The sequence below is a fragment of the Scylla paramamosain genome, chromosome 35 (genome assembly GCF_035594125.1).
Source record: "Scylla paramamosain isolate STU-SP2022 chromosome 35, ASM3559412v1, whole genome shotgun sequence".
In the NCBI taxonomy this organism is placed as follows: Eukaryota; Metazoa; Arthropoda; class Malacostraca; order Decapoda; family Portunidae; genus Scylla; species Scylla paramamosain.
In genome coordinates this window covers 14,208,997-14,233,163 of record NC_087185.1, presented here as the reverse complement: position 1 = coordinate 14,233,163, position 24,167 = coordinate 14,208,997, and the positions used below count along the sequence as shown (strand labels likewise).

Below are 24,167 nucleotides of genomic sequence, written 5' to 3'. Positions count from 1 at the left end.
GAAGCTACATTTTTAATTTCCGGAAGCTTTTTGCAAATCCATTCTCTCTCACTGTTATTTGAAGCGTCGTGTGGTATTTGTTAAGCTTTTGTAAGTCAGTTCTCTCTTAAATCATCTGAAGCTTCATATCTTTGGAAGTATATTGCATTTTTCTCTTCTCTCTTAAATCATCTAAGGCTTTATATTTTTTAAAGCTTTTTTGTAGCCCTCCATTCTTTCAGCGTCATCTGAAGCTTTTTTATTTATTTTTGTAAGCTTCCTCTAACTCAGTTCTCTCTTACTGCTGTCGGAAACTTCATATTTTTTGGAATTTTTTTGTAGATGAATTCTCTCAGAAGCAGTATTTTATTTTTGATTTTTTTTTGTTACTGAATTCTTACTGCTATCTAAAACATATATATATTTTTATCTTTCTTTATTTTTATTTTCGGAAGCTTTTTGTAAATCAATTCTCAGAAACTTTTTTTTTTTAAGCTGTTTCGTAACTTGAGAATTCTAACTGCCATCTGAAGCATCCGTTTTATTTTTTGAAAACTTTGTAACTCAATAGTCTCTAAAACTTGATATTTTATTTTTGAAGCTTTTTGTAAGTACGAGCTCTTACTTGTAACTCAGTTCCATCACTGTCATTTCCTTTACATTCCTGATTTTTTAATCTTTATCTCCGGAGGCGCCGCCCGTCGTCTTTCACATCCTGCTAATAAGATGATACTATCCTGCGATCGACCAGGAGCTCTTTCCAGGATTAAATCAGACCCCCTCTGAACGGAGCCCTATTTTCCTTAATCCTCTATTTAATTTCCCGGATCGCCACTCGCCATCTCTTCCTCGCTACGCCGCATTCATTCTTCATTTAGTTGAGTTACCGTGAAAATCTTGGTGGTGTTGATATTATTTGTCCCGTTTTCTGTTTTGTTGCATGTCTCCGTTTTCTGTAAATTTTCATGGTCGTTACTATGATCTCATTTGTCTTGCGTTTAGTTGAGATAATGTAAAAAAAAAAAAATGCTCTTCTCTACCAGTTTTCTGTTTCTCATGTTCTGTAAATTTTCATTATCTTCGTTTTTTTGGTTTTTGGCTTTGATAACTTTTAATTGAGTAAACGTAACAGAAAATGCCGTTAAATTAATACTTTTCTTAGTTTTCTATTTTGTTTCACTCCGTTTTCCTTAAGTGGTGATTATTTTCGTTACTGCATTTTCATTTTTAGCAAGTTTTGTTTAGTTGGTGTGAAAAACGTGCAACCGTTACTGCGTTTTATCCGTTTTCTGTTTTGTCTTATGCCTCTCTCTTCCTTCGTTTTTATCCTCGTTGCTTCGTTTTCATTCTTGACAAGTTTAGTTGAGTTAACGTAAAAATGTAGTTTTTGCTCGTTTTCTGTTGTGGCTCGTACGTTTTCTGTAAAGTTTCATCATTTTCGTTACTGCGTTTTCATTTGTTATAAATTTGAGTTAACGTAAAAAAGTGTAGTTACATTAGTTGTATTTGCTCGTTTTCTGTTTTGTGTTTCTGTGTTTTCCTAAAAATTTCGAATGGTTATTTTGTATTTTATTTATTTATTTATATATTTATTTATTTATTTATTTATTTTGACCATCTGACCTCGTTTTCTTTCCCCACAAATTCGTGTCCCAAACTTCTTGGTATTAGGAACCCGAGATTAACCGATTTTTTTTTCCACATTTCCAGCCGTCTTTCGTTTTCTTGTCTTTTTTTTCAGTGAACTAATTCTCTCTCTCTCTCTCTCTCTCTCTCTCTCTCTCTCTCTCTCTCTCTCTCTCTCTCTCTCTCTCTCTCTCTCTCTCTCTCTCTCTCTCTCTCTCTCTCTCTCATCACTTTGGGTCTTAGTCTGTCTCCCTTTGTCTAATCCCCATTGATCTATGAGTATCTAAATCCCACTAACAGTCTCTCTCCCCTTCCCGCACCTTCCTCTCACTATTCCTTCTCACCATCCCATCCTCTCACCATTCCTTCCGCTCACCATCCCTCTTATAATTGCTTCTTCTCAATATTCCGTCCTCTCATCATCCCTTTCTCATACCATCCCTCCTTTTTATATATATATTTTTTCTCTCACCATCCTTTCCTCTCACTATCCCGTCCTTTTCCCATCTTTCATTTTCCTCAAATAAATTTTTCACTATCACTCATCATTTCCTCAATCACCATCTCTTTCCCGGTCTCTCACCAGCCCTTTATCAACTTAAGGCTCGTATATTCTCACCATTTCTTCCGATTATTGTTTTATCTTGCTGTCTTTTCCGTCATCACTTCTCTCTATCACTTCTTCACCTTACCATTTCCTTCTGTCTTCATTTGTTTTCACTGTCACTTCCTTCCTTTATTCGTCTTTTTAATTCTTCCTTCCGTGACTGTCCCTTCCTCCTCGTACTGTTTCCTTCCATCATCCTCTTCGTTTCACCATATCTTCCTTCCTTCACTTCCTCCTCTTCCTCTCATTATCTCATTCCCATCTCTCCTGTTCACCGCCATCCCTTCTTCCTCTTCAACGGTTCTCCTTTTCTCCTGTTTCCTCTGCCTTTCACTTTCCTTCCTCCTTTCTTCTTTTCCTATCTTCATTTCATCCATCTTTTCCTCTCACCATCTCTTAATCAGAACATTTTATCTCACTATGTCTCTACCACTTCATTTTACAACCCCATTCCTTACTCACTCACCATCCTTCAGCACACACACACACACACACACACACACACACACACACACACACACACACACACACACACACACACACACACACACACACACACACACACACACACACACACACACACACACACACACACACACACACACACACACACACACACACACACACACACACACACACACACACACACACACACACACACACACACACACACACACACACACACACACACACACACACACACACACACACACATATACCACGGACCTTTCAGGATAACCCAGATCTCTTCATAAATAGATAAAACAAAAAATATATACCGAAATCTTTTTAGTTTTATAGTTACATTCACAACCTTAACCAGAACCTGAAGGTCACGTGATGTCCATACCGGTGTGTGGGTGTGACACGTTGAAGACACGTACTGGGAGCATGTGTGTGTGTGAATGTACGTACCTGCATGTTTTTTACAATGTTATTTTTACCTGTCTTCACTGTCTTCTAATCATCTTCCACCCTTTCCTCGTAGTTCCTCCCAGCCACGTGTACTTGTGAGTTAGTGTGTTCGTGTGTCGTGTACTTTTTGACAATCCATTGAGTGAGTAGCGGTAGTCACTGAGTACCGGAGAGGTGAGTGGATGTGTGGCCCGGTAATTTGTTTTCCCCACCTGTAAAAGAGACTGGAATTCCATAGCGACATTTGAAAGCGAGAATGGAATCTAATATTTTTGCCGGTGAGTGAGTCTTTCATTTGATGTTTTCAGCGGGAAGTGACTCAGTTTCGTGTTTCTTTCCATTAAATTTGTGCATATTTGTTATTTGAAATTTCTGGATATAAATTTGCGTGAAGTCATTTGTATACTGGCAACATGTGAACATCCTCTCACCTCCAAACTTAGCATCAATATATCATAGAAAATAATTATTCTTGGATGTGTATAGATAGACATTTGCTTAATTAAAAAGTCAGTGATATATTGGCAAATGTATAAAGATCCTCTCACTTCCAAACGTACTATTAACATACCATAGAAAATAAATAATCTTAAATGTATATAGACAGAAATTTGCTTAAGAGTCAGTGATATATTGGCAAGAGAAACACCTCTGAACTTAGCAGTAAAATAACATAAAGTAAATCAACAACAATGAATAAAAAAAGAAAAAAAAAAAAGAAAAATGAACACTATAACAGGTATAACAGAGAACATATAGTAAAACAACCTCATTTTCTCCCACCCCGCCTCTGCCAGCACGTAACAACATCTTCAAGAAATTCCCCAACGCTTCTTCTGAGTCTGACCTGTCCCGCTACCGCACCAGACTGCCGGGGCGCGACCGCAAGAGTCCCTCCCTCAGCAACCTGACGGCGGACGGCATCAGGCACAAGGTAAGGGCGTGAGTGGGAGGCGATGTAGAGAAAGGTGTAAAGCAGAAGGAAAAGTTATATCATCTAAGGGAAGGTGAAGGAGAAGGGAAAGTAAATGAATGAGGGAGATGAGGGAAAAAAGAGAGTAAAGGGAGGTAATGTTAAATTATCTAGAGGGAGTGAAGGAGAAAGTAAAGAAAGGTAATGATAAATGATGTAAGGAAAGACGTAAAGATTAATGGTATGGGGAAAAGGCTAAAAGTAAAAAAAAAAAGCATTGGAAAGTTACTTAAAATATATAGAGGAGAGGCAAAAGTTAAGTTGAAAGATAAAGAGGCAGGGTAAGAATTGTAAAAGGACGGTGAAAGAAGTAGAGGGAAGGTAAGAAAATTAATGTAGGGGAATTTAAGGGAAAGCTAAAGGAAAGTAAGTTGGTGTTGAATTTTTGTATGTAAAGGAGTGGTGTGTTTAAAATTATTGGAGTTGTTTATTTCTTGTATGTATAAAAGACTGGTCAAGGAATAAAAAAAAAAAAATCGTAAAAAAAAGTGAGAAAAATAGGCCGGCTACTTAATAATAATAAAAAAAATGTGAATAATTTGCACGATGGTGAAAATTCGATGTGGAAGATTTGATTTATTTATCTGTTTATTTATCTATTTATTTATTTACCTATTTGATTTACTTACATTTCCTTGCTATTTGTTTAGAAGGGCGATGAAAACACACACAAAAAAAAAAAAAAAAAAAAAATTAACCTGTCGCACTTAATTGTAATTCCCCCAAAATAAATTAAAGCAGATTTCATGGTTGAATTCCTGAGTGTGAAAGAATATTACTTTTAATTATATGTAAATGAACCATGATGAAGGCTACAAACACCCAGAAAAGGCCGCCCTTATTGTTTCTGCCCATAAGAGTGAATCGGAAAATAGTTGTTGTTGAGACTAATTAGGTTTGAGAATTGGCTTGATATTCCTCTTCAGATTGAAAGGGAACAGGAGAACCCGAGTGAGGCACAGAGTGTAGTGGTGTTTATTGAGATGTTGTTGTTGTTGTTTTGTTTTGTTTTGTTTTGTTTTGTTTAATTGTTTGTTTGTTTGATATGTCTTCTTCTTCTTCTTCTTCTTCTTCTTCTTCTTCTTCTTCTTCTTCTTCTTCTTCTTCTTCTTCTTCTTCTTCTTCTTCTTCTTCTTCTTCTTCTTCTTCTTCTTCTTCTTCTTCTTCTTCTTCTTCTTCTTCTTCTTCTTCTTCTTCTTCTTCTTCTTCTTCTTCTTCTTCTTCTTCTTCTTCTTCTTCTTCTTCTTCTTCTTCTTCTTCTTCTTCTTCTTCTTCTTCTTCTTCTTCTTCTTCTTCTTCTTCTTCTTCTTCTTCTTCTTCTTCTTCTTCTTCTTCTTCTTCTTCTTCTTCTTCTTCTTCTTCTTCTTCTTCTTCTTCTTCTTCTTCTTCTTCTTCTTCTTCTTCTTCTTCTTCTTCTTCTTCTTCTTCTTCTTCTTTATTGTTGGAATTGTCACCTTTCTGTTCTTTAATTTGTCGTTGCTTTTGTTTTTCTCTTCCCGTCTCTCCCCTTTGCTTCTCTTCTTTTTTCTCCTCTTGTGCCTTCTCCTCTCCTCTCCTCTCCTCTCCTCTCCTCTCCTCTCCTCTCCTCTCCTCTCCTCTCCTCTCCTTTCCTTTCCTTTCCTCTTCCTTTCTTTTCTCCTCTTCTCTTCTCATCCCCCTTTCTCCTCTGTAATTTTCCTCAGTTAATTGTCACAAACAGACAAGGAAAGCATTAGACAAATAACAAACGTAACTAATTACCCGAACGAATTAAAACAGATTACTCTAATTGGAAACGTAACCGCGACAGATTAAGACGAAAGAGGCAAAGAAAAGAAAAAAAGGAAGAAATTAGGGAAAAGGAAGGAACACGAAGGAGAAAGTTGATAGTAGTATACATGGAAGAGAAGGAAAGAAAGGAAACAAACGAAGGAAGTAAGAAAAGAAGACGAATGGAAAAATGAAAAAAAAAACTTTCTGGCCAAGTTTTCCAAGTAATTTAGACGAAAAGGAAAAAAAGAAGCAAGTAAACTTAATAAGCAAATAAGTGAAAAGGAACGAATAGGAGACATGAAAGATAAGAAGGATGAATAATAGGACTCTTCTGGATATCCTTTGGTCGTAAGCAGGGTCTTTTCATGTGGGAAGCGAAGGACCTGAAGTTATAGCTTGTGGCAGGAGGAAAGGAGGGAGGTAGGGAGGGAGGGAGGGAAGGAGAGGCATTGGGGATTTGGGGAGGAGGGAGGGAAGGAGGGGAGGAGGGGGATGGAGGTATGTCTGTCTGCCTGTCTGAGTGTTCCCCTTACCACACACACACACACACACACACACACACACACACACACACACACACACACACACACACACACACACACACACACACACATCCTTCTTAATCACAAGGACCACCATAGCCTAACCAAGCCGCGCCCTCACCTTCCCTTTCCAACTCCCTCTCTCTCTCACTCTCCCTCTTCTGAGTCTTATTACCCCGCACACTAAGGGCGAGAGTCAAGTGGTTCGTTGTTTCGAAGCAGCTCGTGACTTGAACCACTTTGTCGCTTTCCCGGGAGAATTCCACCCCGTGGCCAATACTAAGGGGGCCCATTCTCTCTCTCTCTCTCTCTCTCTCTCTCTCTCTCTCTCTCTCTCTCTCTCTCTCTCTCTCTCTCTCTCTCTCTCTCTCTCTCTCTCTCTCTCTCTCTCTCTCTCTCTCTCTCTCTCTCTCTCTCTCTCTCTCTCTCTCTCTCTCTCTCTCTCTCTCTCTCTCTCTCTCTCTCTCTCTCTCTCTCTCTCTCTCTGTGTGTACGTGCGTGCGTGAGTGCGTGCGTGCCTTCAGGGTGGGAAAAATATTGCCGGGAAAGTTTTGCTCCAGTACAGCGTGGTAAGTTTTGTTTGCATTTTTAAGGCGCTGAGTAAGAAGTTAGGATGAGAAAGAAAAAAAGAGAAACAAGAGGAAAATGTGGTATTCTGTTATTTTTTTCTCTATTCTATGTATTTATTTTTAGAAAGAAAAATAAATCTTTCTGGTATAGACACGGAGAGGAAAAAGGAAAAAAGATGATATTTTCGTAAACTGCGCTTGTTTTTCGATATCGGCTTGGCCTTTCTGTGTGTCGCCTCAGTTACATTCGTTTCGTTCGATTTTTCTTATTTTTCTTTTTTCTCTTTTTGAATCGCAAGGTTTTTCAGAATGTGACCGAGCCCGGCGCCCTCCCTGCCTCTCCATCCTCCCTGCCTCACCATCCTCCCTACCTCAAACCCTCCTTGCCTCACACCCTCCCTGCCTCACACCCTCCCTGCCTCACACCCTTCCTGCCTCACACCCTCCCTGCCTCACACCCTCCTTGCCTCACTCTTCCTGCCTCACACCCTCCCCACCTCACACCCTCCCTGCCTTGTCACCCGGCGCGGCTCCCCTCATGGACATCAATGTTTGCTGGCTCAGAAGACGTGTTTTCCGCTTTTGTTCAGCATACTGTAGTTGATTCTTTTATTGATACAAACATGGATCCCCGCCAAGAACTGGGAGGTACAGACGACACAAATGTATGGATGAAGGAAGGAAGAAGCGCTTTGATTCGTAAAATAGATAAGGAAAGAAAGGAAAACGAAACGAAAGCTTTTTTTATCTTTATTTTTATAAATTTATTTTATCTCTCACCCCTATTCTGTCCACCCCTCTAACGCAAGAGTTAACCAGTATTCTCAATCATTCATCCCTTTCTCTGGTAAACTCTGGAACTCCCTGCCTGCTTCTGTATTTCCACCTTCCTATGACTTGAATTCCTTCAAGAGAGAGGTTTCAAGACACTTATCCATCAATTTTTGACCACTGCCTTGACCCTTTTATGGGAATGGCATTTCAGTGGGCATTTTTTTATTAGATTTTTGTTGCCCTTGGCCAGTGCCCTTCCTACATAAAAAAAAAAAATACTATTGAAACTAATGGGGAACAAAACGAAGCGATAAATTTATGGGATGAAGTAAGAAATAGCGCTTTCATTCCTAAAATAATAATAAAAGAACTCGAAAGCATTTTTTGATTGAATGTAAATAAACGGGGAAAAAAGGAAACTATATAAATGTACTAAATTTAGACTTTTCTGTTTGGCTAGTTTATGCAAATCGACGCATTTTTCGTTAATCTTTTAGTTCATGATGCGTCGTGTTGTGTTTGTTTTTATATTTTCCTTAATATCGTAATGTTTTTATTTTTGCTTTACGTTCATGTATTGTATTTCACTTTATATTTTGCGGAAAGAAATAATTGCTTTTTATATCCAAATTTTTCACTTACACCCGGGTCTCTGTTCACACTAGTCTCTGTTCACAGTTATTTCCTAATCCAGAGATCCTAAACTGACACACTTTTCTCCTTCCTTCCAGACCCCTCACTGTCCTATACCCACTCATGCCTCCTTCACTTCCCCTCGCTCATCTCCCCTCACACAGAAGCAATATATTTATACTGTTATGCCACGTCATTTTCCCTTCATCAAAAGTCCCTTACTCCCCCATTCCCTCTTAGGCCTTCCCTTCACCGCGCATTCCAACTCTCGCCCATCACTTCTTCCATACCTTCGCCTCCTTTCGCTTTCCCTTCTCACTTCCCCTCACTTCACATAGAAACTCGCTCATCACCTCCATCTCTTCGCTCCTTGCCATCTCACTTCCCCTCTCTTCCCTTCATATCCCATTCAAACTATCACCCATCACTTCACCCCTATCCCTTCGCTCCTTTTCCTCTCACGTCGCCTTACTTCCCCTCAAACCCCATTCATACTCTAACCCATCTCTTCAATCTCTTCCATTCGCCCCTTTTCCCTCTCACTTCCCCTCACAACCCATTGAAACTCACCCATCACTTCACACCCATTACTTCGCCCCCTTTCCCTCTAACTTCCTTCACTTCCCTCACTTCCCCTCTTTTCCCACACATCGATCAGCGGCGTCAACTTTTTCCTCTAAACGGCTCCCCTCATCCTCTTCCGCCTCTGAGCACTGAGTTGCGGGGCGCCAGCTTCCCCCTCAGTCTGTGTTCCCCTTCTTCCCCCTCTTCCCCTTTTTTGAGATTTTACGACTTACTGTAACCCTTCCGTCCACTTTACATTCGGATCACTAAGTCCATCTATGTTTTTGTTTGTTCCTTCCTCCTTGCTTTGCTGGTTCTTCGTCTTCTCTTTTTTTCTTTTTCTTTTTTTTTTTGCAGCTTTGTTTTTTTCGTATAGTTGGTTGTTGTTGTTGTTGTTGTTGTTGTTGTTGTTGTTGTTGTTGTTGTTGTTGTTGTTGTTGTTGTTGTTGTTGTTGTTGTCGTCGTCGTCGTCGTCGTCGTCGTCGTCGTCGTCGTCGTCGTCGTCGTCGTCGTCGTCGTCGTCCTCCTCCTCCTCCTCCTCCTCCTCCTCCTCCTCCTCCTCCTCCTCCTCCTCCTCCTCCTCCTCCTCCTCCTCCTCCTCGCACCCGGGCCAGACAAGATATCACCCAGGCTTCTTAAAGAAGCAAGAAATGAGCTCGTGAAACCGCTTACGATTTTATTTAATAAAACTTTACTAGTGGGTAAAGTTCCCCATGAATGGAAACTAGCAAATGGCACGCCAATCTTTAAAAAAAGGAAATAAATCTCTCCCAGCCAATTACAGACCGATCAGTCTCACTTCAGTAGTGTGCAAGCTGATGGAAACAATAATCAGAGATAAATTTGTTAAATATTTAGAAGAAAACAAAATCATAAAGGATTCGCAACACGGTTTCATAACCAAGCGTTCCTGCTTAACGAACTTGCTAGACTTCTTTTATGAAGTATTTAACTCGTATGTCGAGACAAAAAGCTGTTGATATTATCTACCTTGATTTCCAGAAAGCTTTCGACACTGTTCCCCATAAGAGTCTCATCAGTAAAGTAAAAGTTCACGGCATTGCCGGAAACACCCTGAAATGGCTGAGACTGGCTCTCTGACAGAAGACAGCGTGTTGTGATAAGTGGAAAAGAGTCTGAGTGGCAAAAGGTAAATAGCGGCGTTCCTCAAGGCTCTGTATTAGGGCCAGTACTCTTTATAATTTACATTAAAGATATTGAAGGGATAAATTGCAAAATAAGTAAATTTGCAGACGACACCAAAATAGCAAGTAGAGTAACGTCTGTGTCACAATGATAGGAACTGCAGTGTGATCTCAATAAAATAACAAGCTGGGCAGAAAAATGGCAGATGAAATTCAATGTAGAAAAGTGTAAAATTCTACATATCGGAAGCAACAATGTTCAGGCGAGATATGTAATGAATAACATGCCACTGTCAAGCACCGATAAAGAAAAAAATCTTGGTGTCGTTGTTTCAAACGACACCAAGTGAATACTGCATAGAAACAGTAAAGGCGGCAAATAAATTAGTATTGTTTAAATCAGAAAAGGTTATACTTGCCTTATATAACTCACTGGTGCGCCCTCATCTAGAATACTGTGTACAGTTCTGGTCACCATACTACAAAAAAGACATTGAAAAACTAGAAAAGATACAGCGCAGAGTCACAAAGATGATTCCAAGATTGCGCAATAAACCGTATGAGGAACGACTGGAAGAACTAAACCTATTTAGTTTAACAAAGCGCAGGATAAGAGGAGACCTAATTGAAGTGTTCAAAATCTTCAAAGGATATAGTAACATTGATGCACATAAATATTTTACCATTGATCATTCTAATCTAACAAGAAATAATGGATTCAAGATTATACCCAAACGTTTTAAATCCCAAGAGGCCAAACATGTTTTCTTTAATCGTATATTAAATATATGGAATAAACTTCCTGCAGAAATTGTGAACAGCAATACTATTGAATCATTAAAAAATAAAAGACAAATATTTAAAAGCAAATCCCCAACAAGCTCTCCTCTTGTCCGAATAATTACTAAATTCACTAATAAACTCTTATCTTACAGACACCAGTTTTATTATAGATTGCATTAACTTTCAGATAGGCTTATAGAGATCACCGTAGGGTGGATAGAAGAACTTCCTTTCATCCTTTCCTATGAAAATTCCATGTCAGTTTTTCCATACTGCATGGTACTTTTCCCAACTATTTCCACGCCAGCGCAAGCTGGAGGGAGTGGTGGGTGGGGAGGAGCCTTCTGCTATGCTGTCCTGTCTCTTTCCTGTAGCTAGTTAGAAGTAGTTACCAAACAGCCTTGCAAGGACCAAAAGGTCTGTTGCTGTTTGGCTTTCCTTTGTATTCCTTTGTATTCTCCTCCTCCTCCTCTTTTCTTCTTGTTCTTGTTCTTCTTGTTCTTGTTCTTGTTCTTCTTGTTCTTGTTCTTCTTGTTCTTGTTCTCCTCCTCCTCCTCCTCCTCCTCCTCCTCCTCCTCCTCCTCCTCCTCCTCCTCCTCCTCCTCCTCCTCCTCCTCCTCCTCCATCTCTACCTGCATGTCTTTTCGCAGTCTTCTTATTGGTTTAGGTTTTGTTCTAGGCTATTTTTACCTGTTCCTTTTTCATCTCCTCCTCCTCCTCCTCCTCCTCCTCCTCCTCCTCCTCCTCCTCCTGCTGCTGCTGCGTCCCCTGTGCCCTTGGAGTCCCGCTTTCCGCCATCCATCAGAGGGGAAACACTTGGCGTGCACGCTGCCCTGCTCTTGGACTTGTTACAGCTCGTTCAGCCTTGTCCCCGAGCCAAAAGCAGCAGGGGAGGGAAATATAAAAAATGAAAAATTTCCCTCCGAACTCAGAACCTGGACAGAATAATGGATCGCTGGAGATAAGAGTTGATACGGACTGACGTGCGAATAAGTGTGTGATGATAAACTGGTAAGGGATAGTTGTGTGTAAGATTGATAATGGAAGGGTATGTGTAAGATTCGAGCGATTGAAATATGGAAATTCATTTTAGGAACACTCAGGTTAAATGATGGATTCCTGAAGATAAAACTAGATTCAGACTGACGTGCGAATAAGTGTGTTGATAGATTGGTTAGGGAAAGTTGTGTACAAGATGCAAATGATCAGAATGTGGACGTCATTTGGGAACCCTCGGAATGAACAATGGATCCCTGAAGATAAAAATAGATAAGGATTGACGTGCGAATGTGTGTGTGTTGATAGACTGATAAGGGAAGATTGTGTGTATAAGACTGGAATGACTGGAATATGGAAGACATTTTGTGAACCCTCGGAATAAATAATAGATCCTTGAAGATGAAAGTAGATAAGGATTGACATGCGAATAAGTGTGTTGATAGATTGGTAAGAGAAGTTTGTGTATAAGGCCGATATTCAGAAACTTTTTGCTCTTTCACCTTGATTATTTTGGCCGGGTTCTCAAGACTTTTTCTCTTTTTCACAATATACAAGTCAATATACAATATATTAATCTGTCACTGCAACCGTTGAAAACACCCCTAAAAAAAACGTAGCCTCAACTATAGCCTTTGGAAACGGTGGAGGTGTGGCGCAGAAGTGTTTTTGAATACGGACCTAAGATTCGAATGATCGGAATGTGGAGGTGATTTGGGAACACTCAGTTATGTATTCGTCTATATTCTCCCCTCTCCAATCGTAACAGTATATATAGAGTGTCGTATATAGCAGTTTTGGGCATACTTGAATACATATACATGGTCATCTCTGCTTCCTTCCTCAACAAACACTCACCTTTATTCTCTCCTTCCAGCCTACAGTGTATATATAGAACATCGTGTACAGTAACCTTGGGAATACTTGAATACACACCCCCGGTCATCTGTGCTCCCTTGCCCCGCCTCATACACGCTGATACCGTTCACTGCCCAGAAAGTACCAGTTTTCGGGAACATTGGAATACGTGACGCGCTCATGTAAACGTCCCTCCTCCTCACACTCGCTGCACACTTGTCCACTTTTGTGTCGAAAACCACTACATGCTACACAAACGGGCAGCATTTTTACAACCTCTCCCCTGTGAATGTTGCCAGGCCCATTACTGTTTGCGCTGCGGTCGACACGTTTCTGGCGGCGTTTATTGGCCGTGTAGGGCGCCGGGAGGAAGATCCGGTGACTGAGAAGCTTACGGGAAAGTGGCGTGTGGGAAGGCCTCCAGAGAGAGCTTAAGGATGCCGTACAGTCCCCTTCCTCTTCTTTTTATGGCGAATTGTTCTGTGTTCCTCCTTTTTTCCACAAAACAATTGGGTGGGAGCGCTGTCTTGGAGTGGCGGGGAGATGTCAGGGTGTTGTGGCTCCGGCGTTTGTCAGAAGTCGATATCAATTCTTCAAGTGTTCCTCTTCTATTGCTCATCTCGTGACGTGATTGAATGCTTGGCAGCGCAACAACGAGACCATAAGGCGAGGGAGTGGTGGAGCGTTGTCTTGGCGCCGGGTCTCCAGTTCTCATAACTTTAATATCATCTGGAATCGAACTCCTTTCCCTCCATCCTTTGTACCTGATGGTCGAGTGGCGAGGGAAGGCTAAAGTGTCCTCGTGGCTACTGTTTCCAGATCCCATAACCTTGATATCACATGGAATCGAACCCTTTTTCCTCCGTTTCCCTTCATTGCTTTTGTACCCGGATCCACCCCCCCACTCCTGCCCATCGCTTCTTACCCCCTTCCTACCCTCCCAACCCTTCCAGTGTCCACTCATCCCTTCTGAATGTCAGTGATTGAACGTAAAAACCCCAGATGTCCCAGATGCTCCCCCTTCTCCAGCTTCCCTCCTGCGTCATGAATATTTATGGGCACCCACGTGTGTTTTTTCCCCTTCTTTTCTTTCCCACCCCCTTTTTTTTATATCTTTGTATTTGCACCATTTTTTGATGACAAGTGTTTTCTCTAACGTTTTCTTTCTAATTTGTTGCTTTGTGTGTGTTTTGTTTGTTGTTCTGTTGTTCATGCGTATGTGGCGGGCAAGAGTGTATTATAGCGAGTGGTCTTGAAGTTTTGTGGTGTATTGTTATGTACTTCATTATACCTCCCTCGCCGTTGTCGTCATTGTTACCATTATTATCATCATCATCAGGAACGACAGGATCTTTTTTTTTCTTTTCTTTTTCTTCTGGTCGTCGTCTTTACCATCATCATCAGGAACGACAGGATTTCCTTGTTTTTGTTCTTGTTCTTCTTCTTGTTCCTGCTCTTGTTCTCCTCCTCCTCCTCCTCCTCCTCCTCCTCCTCCTCCTCCTCCTCATCCTCCTCCTCCTCCTCCTCCTCCTCCTCCTCCTCCTCCTCCTCCTCCTCCTCCTCTGCCATCACCACCACAATCTGTCAAATCAGCAGTCGTCTTGCAGCTCACAGCACGCTAAGGGAGCACCATAAGAACTCCTCACTCTGCATTGATTCACGAGTCACGCCTTTGTATCAACACTCGACACTTTTTCCCATTCAGTGACCTTGACTTTCGCGTGCTCCGGCAGAGTAAACATGCCGGTACAGTTGGTTTCAGTATGGTATAGGCCCCTTCCCTCCCATCACTCCCACCCATCACTTCTTCCCTTCACCCCTTCCCGTCACTCCTTCATACATCGCTTCAGCTCCCGATACCAACTCCCCCTCCATACCTGTCGATATGCACCTGGTGTATATGAATCGCCCGTTACTCGCTGCTTCGTTTTCTGTGACTTTTTTTTTTTACTTTCCCTTTTTTTCCGGTTGGGTTGGTTGGTTTTTGAGGTTTCGTGTCTTGTTTGGTGCAGGAAAACACGGTCTTATTTCAGTTTTAGGGATTTTTTTTTCTCTCTCGTTTTTTTTATTTAATTTTCAACGTTTCAGATGATGCGAGATTATTATTGCATTATTGTAGTGTAGTTGTCTTTGAGGTTACGTGTCTTGTTCAGTGGAGAAAAAACTTATTTCAATTTTATGTATTTATTTTCGTCTCATTTTAATTTTATGTATCGTATTTTTCTTTTTTTTTTTTATTTCCCGCGCTTCAGATAATATATTCCAATCGCTGCGAAACTTTGTATTATTGTTATTGTTAGTGTTATTATACTGTTATGTTGTAGCCATATACTTATTAATACATATTATTGTATGGTGAACGAGGAGGTGAGATATACAATAATTGGCATTAATATTTATACATGTAAAACGGAACTGACAAACAGGAGATAATAAAATGCGGAAATAAATACGAAACACCCACTTTTTGTCATACATCCTTTACCTTTATACATTTACATACATTCGTTTTTATATGTATTATTTTGTATGTTATTTTAGTAATTTATTTCGATATTTTAACACTACGTAAGAGGAACACTGGTCAAGCGGTACAGGTAGAAGAGAAAGGCTCACTGAAGGTTTCAAGTCCACTGAAGCACTGGTGTTATAAAGAGCTGTATAAATCTTCTCTTGTTCTCCTTCACTCATCTGTCTGTCTGTCGTCTCCTTCAGTTTCTTGTACATATCTTCTCTTTTTACGTTTCATTTATATCGTCTGTCCTTTGTCTCCAGTTTTCATCTCACTGATACAAGACTTGCACATACATTCTCATTTTGCGATTTATTTATTTATTTTTATGTAGGAGGGATATCGACCAAAGGAAACAAAATCAGAAGAAAAAAAAAGGTCTACTGAGGTGTCATTCCCCAAACAGAATCAGAAACTATCGCCAAAAATTAAAGCATAACTGAAATAAAAAGGGGATAACTGATGCTGATGTTGTCTGTCTTTTGTCTTGCTGTTTTCATTTCACTGATATGAATCTTGTACATGTATACTCATTTTCCTTTATGATGATGTCGTCTGGTTTTTATACCCTGCAGTTTTCATTTCATTAATACATATCCTGTAGTTATATAATTTTCCTTTGTTACTGATAACGTCTACCTACAAGCATTACCCCGTCCAGTTTTCGTTTCATTGGTATAAATCTTGTACGTATATCTCCATTTCCCTTTTTAATTATTGTCTTTCCCCCTCAGTTTTCGTTTCATTGGTATAAATCTTGTACGTATATCTCCATTTCCCTTTTTAATCATTATCTTTTCCCCCCTCAGTTTTCGTTTCAAGACCCCAATGCCGCCAAGGGCCTCTTCCCCAACGCCTCCAAAGGACACCAGAAGATCGACAAAGTGGCGCACGTCGGCCAGGTGGTGAGTACTCATAACTTTGCCTCTCTCCTGGGCGCCTTGTGAACCTACAGAAGTTTCCCCTTCAATATCCAGACTCGTGTCCGTTTTCTCTGTCCAGGGGCGAGGTTCGTGCATGCTTATTTCACGCCATGGAGGATTATTCTACGGTTTACTCCATTCCTGATTGTTTTTGTTCCCTGGTGCTTCAAAGGTGAGTGTTTTGGAAACTGTTTTGTGGTTCTTGCTCGTCGTGTACCAAAGATTTTTCGTGTATTTTTTTTCTTGAAGGAAGCAATTTTTCTCTTAGGTAATTTCATACAAGAGTGTTTTGCCGTCTGGTATGAAACTTAAGGAAGCCACACTGGTTTTTTTTTTACGTAGTTTAATTTTGTTCAAAGGGAGTGTTTTGCTGTCGGGTATGGAAGTTAGGAAGCCATATTTGCTATTGTTTTTACTTGGAAAGACTAACTATTCTTCAAAGGGAGAGTTCTGCTGTCGAGCATGGAAGTTAAGTAAGCCGTATTTTTTGATGATTTTACGTATCATGTCTAATTTTGTTCCGAGAAAGTTTTGCTCTCGGGTATGAAGATTAAGTAAACCATATTTGTATTGTTCTTACGTGTTTTTTTTTTTTTTTTTTTTTTTGTGTGTGTGTGTGTGTGTGTGTGTGTGTGTGTGTGTGTGTGTGTGTGTGTGTGTGTGTAAGGGAGAGTTTTACCATTGCGTGTCGAAGGTAAGAAAGGCAATCTGTTTGTGTTTACCTTTACGATGAGATTGTTTATAAAGTGGCACGCGGATGTTATATAATCGTTCTTTCAAGATGAGGGAAGGAGGGCGAGAACTGAGATAACGAAACATCTTCCAAATGACTTCCCCGTGAATAGATATCCTTCGTGACACTCCGCCCCAGATATCCTTCGTGACACTCCGCCCCAGATATCGTTAGTGACACTCCGTCCAGATGGCGCTTGTTTGTTTACTTCTACTGCTACTTCCCAGATGTGACCAATTGGGTGAACAGTTGCCAGATAAACAAACAGGCCCACGCGAGAGAGAAATAGCCACTTGAGAGAGAGAGAGAGAGAGAGAGAGAGAGAGAGAGAGAGAGAGAGAGAGAGAGAGAGAGAGAGAGAGAGAGAGAGAGAGAGAGAGAGAGGTTCTAGTCAGCCTTTGCGTGTTACTGTTCTGTGTGTGTCATTAGTCGATGCTCTGGGTTGCTCCGCCTTTTGCTGTGGTCTTTGTACGGACATACTCGGACAGACTTGAATATTTATAATTTTCTTGGTTGTTGTATGTTTCAAATTGTTATTGGTAGGGAATATTGTAACCGATTCTTCTTTAACTTATCAGATTTCAGATTTTTTTCTATCAGTGTTCGAATACATAAATCTTTACGAACGTTTGTAAAATAATCACTTTTTTTTTCGTATTACAAAGTTTAGGTTCATATTTTTTCTTAACTTACCAAATTCGACACACGTTGTAACAATTCCTTCTTAATATATCAGGTTCCAGACATTTTTTTTCCTTTATTAACGTTCGAGTATTTATTTTTACGAAGGTTTGTAAGATAACTAGACTTATTATTATTTTTTTTTGCATTACGGAACTAAGATTCAAATTTTTCCTTAACATATCAAATTCGACACACGTTGTAACAGATTCCTCTTAACATATTAGTTTCGACACACGTTTTCTTTATCAGTGAGCACGTTAATATCTACGAATGTTTGTAAGATAACCAGACTTATTATTTTCTCATTACAAAACTAAGATTCTTCCTGAACATATTAAATTCGACACGTTTTCTTTATCAATATTCGATTACGTTTATCACTAAGAATGCTTGTATTCTTTTTATGTATTTATTTTCAGCTTTACGAAACTAAAACAGTGACCCCTTTATAGTTCACACGATATGCTAATTAATTGCCTGAAATACTCATAATTTTGCCATTTATTACTGGACCTTAAGAGTGAGTATTGATCTCAGGTAAGTTAGGGTTAGCCATGTAATTCCTCCGTTTTCTACTGTGTGAAGGAGAAAGTTAGCAACGAAAATGTTTGTAACGGGTGACCATGGCAGAGAGAGAGAGAGAGAGAGAGAGAGAGAGAGAGAGAGAGAGAGAGAGAGAGAGAGAGAGAGAGAGAGAGAGAGCTAAACAAAACAAAACAAAACACATACCCAACTACACACGACCTCAAAGAAAACAAGGCAACAGAAAAATAAAACAAACAAACAAATAAGTATACCAGAAGACCCTACGATTGCATGGTAGGAACCCGTCACTGAGGAGGCCATACATATCCTTCTCCTAAGACCTGACTGCCCTTCTGTCCTTCCCGCCCCGTGCCGCCTTTAGGAAACGCCCCCGGACATGAAAAATCTGTAGAAACACGCGAAGGTAGAAGGAAGAGGAGGAGAAGGAGGAAGAGGAGGAGGAGGAAGAGGAGGAGGAGGTAGAAGTAGAGAGGAAGGATGGTCAAGGTTACTTTCAAGGATTTCAGGAACTTTTATAAGAGAAAAATCCGTTTAGATGGAGTTGGAAGGGTTTATGATCCAAGTTCAATTTCTTTTTTTTTTTTTTTATAGTATCCCCTTGGCCACTATCCCGTCTCGTTTTTCATCCTTCTGTTCCTCCTCCTCCTCCTCCTCCTCCTCCTCCTCCTCCTCCTCCTTATCTTGTTGTTGTTGTTGTTGTTGTTGTTGTTGTTGTTGTTGTTGTTGTTGTTGTTGTTGTTGTTGTTGACATTCTTCTTCTTGGTCTTGTTCTTCTTGTTCTTGTTCTTCTTGTTCTTCTTGTTCTTGTTCTTGTTCTTGTTCTTGTTCTTGTTCTTGTTCTTGTTCTTCTTCTCCACATTTATATCAGTTCCCTTATACTTCCCTTCCATAAGTTTTGTCTTCCTGTTTCTTGCGTTTCTCTTCCGTTTTCTTTCGGTAACTCGTTTTCTAAAGTTCCATTGATATTTTTGCCAACCTTGTTTTCCTGGAAGAGTCTACACGCTAAACTTTCTTCCACAGCTTTCCTCTTACATTCTTCCTTCCTGTTTCTCCTCTCCATAGCTCACTGACCCATCTGTAACTGTTTCTATCACGTTTTCTCCTTGTGTATTTTTTTCTCGTTTTTGTCAGATAATCCTAACCTTTATTATGTTTCGTCAATTTTTTTCTCAGATTTTTTTTTTTTTGCTCATTATAATTATTTTTTTCTTATTTTCCCCTTTTTTTCTCTTTCCTCTCGTTTCCTGCGTGGGTATGTATGTATGTATGTATGTATGTATGTATGTATGTATGTATGTATGTATTATGCACCTCATTAAATAGTTAATCGAGCGAGAAATGCAAAATGACGGACTGTAGCGTGTGAAGAGAGAGAGAGAGAGAGAGAGAGAGAGAGAGAGAGAGAGAGAGAGAGAGAGAGAGAGAGAGAGAGAGAGAGAGAGAGAGAGAGAGAGAGAGAATCAACCAAATCAAACGAAATCAAACGGAATATAGATTGGAAGGGGGAGAAGGAAGGATGTTAAAGAAATAAGAGGAAGGGAGATGGAGGAGACAGGTGAGAGAGATAAGAGGGAGGGAGATGAGAGAAGATGGGGGGAGAGGGAGGGGAGGGGGCTGGGATTACTACGCCCAACACTCTGCTCGTCAACGGCGGATGTCAATACTGCTGGTGAGCCTCGCCTGTGTAAGAGTTAAAGTTGCCTTGCATCATTCAGGCTCAAGCAGGATCTCTCTCTCTCTCTCTCTCTCTCTCTCTCTCTCTCTCTCTCTCTCTCTCTCTCTCTCTCTCTCTCTCTCTCTCTCTCTCTCTCTCTCTCTCTCTCTCTCTCTCTCTCTCTCTCTCTCTCTCTCTCTCGTTCTGTTGGCTGTGGACTCACTGTTGATAAGAACACAAGGAGGGGGAGAGAGAGAGAGAGAGAGAGAGAGAGAGAGAGAGAGAGAGAGAGAGAGAGAGAGAGAGAGAGAGAGAGGGGGGGTGTAAGTCAATGTGCTGGGGAGTGTTGGGGAGGCGGGGGGAGAGTTGGGGAGGTTGGGTGACTTAATGCTGGGGTTTCCGGGGGTCTCTCTCTCTCTCTCTCTCTCTCTCTCTCTCTCTCTCTCTCTCTCTCTCTCTCTCTCTCTCTCTCTCTCTCTCTCTCTCTCTCTCTCTCTCTCTCTCTCTCTCTCTCTCTCTCTCTCTCCTTCCCGCATTTCTTTTTTTCCTTCACATCTTTCTCTCTTCCATCTTCCTCTCGATTTTCCTCTTTTCTCATTTCTTTCTCTATTCCCTTGTTTCTCTCCTTCACTCCCTCCCTTTTTTTTTCGTCGTCTTCTTACTTTTCCTCATTCCTTGTTCTCTTTTCTTTCCCTATTCCTTTCTTCCCTTTCTCTCTCTTCCCTACGGCATTTACTTTCTTCATTCACATCTTCCTCTCTCCCATCTTCCTCTCGCTTCTTCCTTCTTTTCACTTCTCCTCTATAGTTATTTCAGTTTCCTTATCCATCTTTCACTTCCTCCTTCCTTTGCTTCAGTCACTCCTTTCATCACTCCTTTCCTCCACTTCCTCTTCTCACGCCATATTCTCCCTCTTTTTCTTTCCTTCCTTTCTTCCATCTCTTGCTCTTTTTCTCCTTACTGCTCCTTTTAGTTCCTTTCTTTTCCTCTTTCCTTTCCTCCATATCTTTATTACTCCACTTCTTTTTCCATTAGTTTTCCCTCCCTCCATCCTTGACACACTTCCTCCCTCCTTCCCTCCCTCCTTCCCTTGTTTCTTTCCTTTGGTACTCCACCACGTGTCTTTCCTCTTTCCTCCAGTTCTTTCCCTTCTTTCATCATCCTCTAGATCTCTCCTGCCAAAAAAATCTCACCTGCGGATTTACTGCTCTTACTTACTCCTCTTACTCCTCACACGCCTTTCCTCTTCCTCATCCCCTCATTCATATCCGAAAACTCATCACTTCCCCGCTCTTCTCTCCCTTTTTTTCTCTTAGACTGTCTTTAGCATTGACTTTAATCCACTTTTCATTCGTTTAGTCGCTCTTCATTTGCTTATTATTGGTAGTACGTATGTAGTTCAGGGGAGACTTTAGTTATAGATGAATTTGAATTGAATTTATTGTCATATTCCGTTAGTACAGTGGTTCTTCTTGCACTGTTTACTTGTTTATTGTTATAATTTCAATTGAACATACGATTCAGGCGTCATAACATGGATATTTAGATAAAGAGTGGTTAGAACAAGTACTCAGTCTTCTGTGATAGATACGGTAAGATATAAAACTCTAAAAGGAACATAAAATGAAGTATAAATGATGTACAGTCCTTTAGACAATTAAATGATAAGGATGAGGGTTCCTGGTATCTGTTATTTCTATGTATTTTTTATATTTGTGTTATTCTGTCCCTTGCTTTCTCTCTCTCTCTCTCTCTCTCTCTCTCTCTCTCTCTCTCTCTCTCTCTCTCTCTCTCTCTCTCTCTCTCTCTCTCTCTCTCTCTCTCTCTCTCTCTCTCTCTCTCTCTCTCTCTCTCTCTCTCTCTCTCTCTCTCTCTCATCCAGGTCCTTCCAAGAAATCTCCCAGTACACGTGTTTCTCTCACCTTTCCTCCTAATTAGTCCTTTTTCTCCGTCAGACCCCTCTCTCTCTCTCTCTCTCTCTCTCTCTCTCTCTCTCTCTCTCTCTCTCTCTCTCTCTCTCTCTCTCTCTCTCTCTCTCTCTCTCTCTCTCTCTCTCTCTCTCTCTCTCTCTCTCTCTCTCTCTCTCTCTCTCTCTCTCTCTCTCTCTCTCTCTCTCTCTCTCTCTCTCTCTCTCTCTCTCTCTCTCTCATATTCCTTCCTGTCCTACACACTAGGTAACTTTTTCCCTCTTTTCTGAATTTTCCTTTAATCTCTCGTTCTTTCAATACTTAAAGTCATCTCTCATACGACTCTCCCCTCCCCCCACCCTCAGCTACCCCTTTCTTTCCTTCTTCTTTTCATCTTTCAAGTTCTGTCAGTTCACACACTTTTAATTTCCCTTCTATCTCTTTTGCTCTCATATCCTATTCCTCATTCTAGGTATTTCTTATTCTTTCATTTCTTATCCTTTCTCATATCCTTTGCACGCAACATTACTTTCACTCCTCCATTTCTTCTCCCTGACATTCATACACACTCGTCTGAATTTCTTTCCTTTGTCTTCTACTCTCTTATTCTTTACTTCGTGTATGATGTATGATGCATTCAAATCCTACGCACTGCTACGCCCTCTTTCCCTTCCCTATTCGTTGTTCCCTCTATTAAGTATAGTCACGCTAAGGTGTCGGGAGTTATTTTGCACTCATTTTTGTTATTAAGTAGTATTATACCTTCATTTCTCTCTTCTGGTGATAGTCTTGAAAAACCTGACGATTGAAAGGTTGAGGAAATGAGACGATATTGAGGGAAAGAGAAGTGAGACAGGTTTTCACACTTCTGACCTTCACTGTACTAGTAAGGAAATAAGAGGACTAAATATTGAGTACAAATAGCAGTAGGTGAGGCAGGTTGCTACATTTCTGACCACTGTTGTACTAGACTCTAAGGAAGTGACAGCACTTAATAATGAGAGAAAGAGAAATGGGTGTGGTAGATTTATTACACTTCTGACCCTCACTGTACTAAATTCTGAGATGGAAGACTTAAGGTCGAGAGAAATAGAAGTACTTGTGACAGATTTCTTCCACCCCTGATCCCGACTGTACTAGACTAAGGATATAAGAAAACTTGTATTGAGAAAACAGGCTAAATGCAGTACAAATTGGTAAGGTTACAACTATTACTGTACTAAACTATGAGATAACAAGCCTTTTCCATCAGTTTATTCCTTCCTCCAGCTGTCATTCTCCTCTTTCCTGTTCTTCATCTTTTCTTGAGATTGAGAGAGATAGAAATAAGTGTGGCAGATTAATCCACATCTGGCCACTACTGTCCTTCACTATCTTGATACCCATGCCAAGTATTTCTCGTCCATCACAGTTTGCTATTGTTACTGAATTGTATTCGTCTCATTCTGACATACTGGCAGTTTAACGAAGATACCTTACTTGGATAGGATCTAGTGGAAGTGACTGGTGCTTTTAATGGTGTTTTCATGTTTCACAACTAAACATTTCCTATGGCCTCTGAAAACTGCCCCTATTGTATTCTTCGCGTAACACTGATTATTCTGTTGTGTGTTATTACGTCGCTGTTATTATTGTTTTTTGTGGATTGATTTGGTGGGTTTTGAAAGTTAAGTTTTGACAGTGATGGTAATGACTTTTTTTTTTTTTTTTTATCTATGCAGTATTATTTACTAGAAATGTTTTATGTTTTTCTGTTAAGTTAAGACGTGTTTCATTGTCACTACCCACATTTCTCATCTCATTATCCCTTCTTCCCTCTCCATTCCTCCCTCTCACTTCCTCCCTCTGCCTTCCTTTCTCTCCCTTCATCTCACTTTCTCCCTTTCCTTCCCTCTCCCTTCTTCCCTTTCACTTCCTCCCTCCCTCCTAATCACTTCCTTTGCCTTCCTTTCTGCCTCCCTCTCACACGCTATACTTTCCATCAGGTTCTCTTTTTATTCCGTATCACTTGTTTCTTCCTTTCTACACCACAATAAACACCCATGCTACATACACTCTTACAAAATGTATCTCCCATGCTACACCACTTTAAATATTTCTCCCACCTTACAACACTCCAAATGCCTTCCATGCTACACCACTCCAAGTATTCTTCCACCATTCAAGATACCATTTCCTCTCCCATTCCTTTCTCCTTCCTATCGTAGCACATCCCATCACCACACCACTCACATCACCCACACCGAGACAGTCCCTTTACTTGCTTTTAATTCCTAATCACCCATATTCCTCCATTCCACAGAACCCCACAACCCATTCACTACCCCATTCCTTCCTTACTTCACCCTTAACCTCGTAAAACCCTCACCAAACACTCAGATCGCTGCTCACACCTTAGCTTTACAATTGAGGGTGTGATGAACTAGCGTAATAGAGTAGATTTATGAGAGTTCCTGAGGGTGCGCGTGGGACAAAGTAGACAGGACACGCAC

At 40.6% G+C, this 24,167-nt stretch overlaps 1 protein-coding gene across 1 annotated transcript in view; it reads left to right on the top strand.

Moving 5' to 3' along the window:
• LOC135090681 (uncharacterized) overlaps positions 1 to 24,167 on the top strand; it is a 135,407-nt gene that overhangs the window by 88,801 nt on the left and 22,439 nt on the right. The window contains exons 9-11 of the mRNA XM_063987680.1: positions 3,925 to 4,061; positions 16,038 to 16,133; positions 16,231 to 16,323. Coding sequence (XP_063843750.1) covers positions 3,925 to 4,061; positions 16,038 to 16,133; positions 16,231 to 16,296 — 299 coding nt within the window. The 3' untranslated portion in view covers positions 16,297 to 16,323. The remainder of the gene's footprint in view (positions 1 to 3,924; positions 4,062 to 16,037; positions 16,134 to 16,230; positions 16,324 to 24,167) is intronic.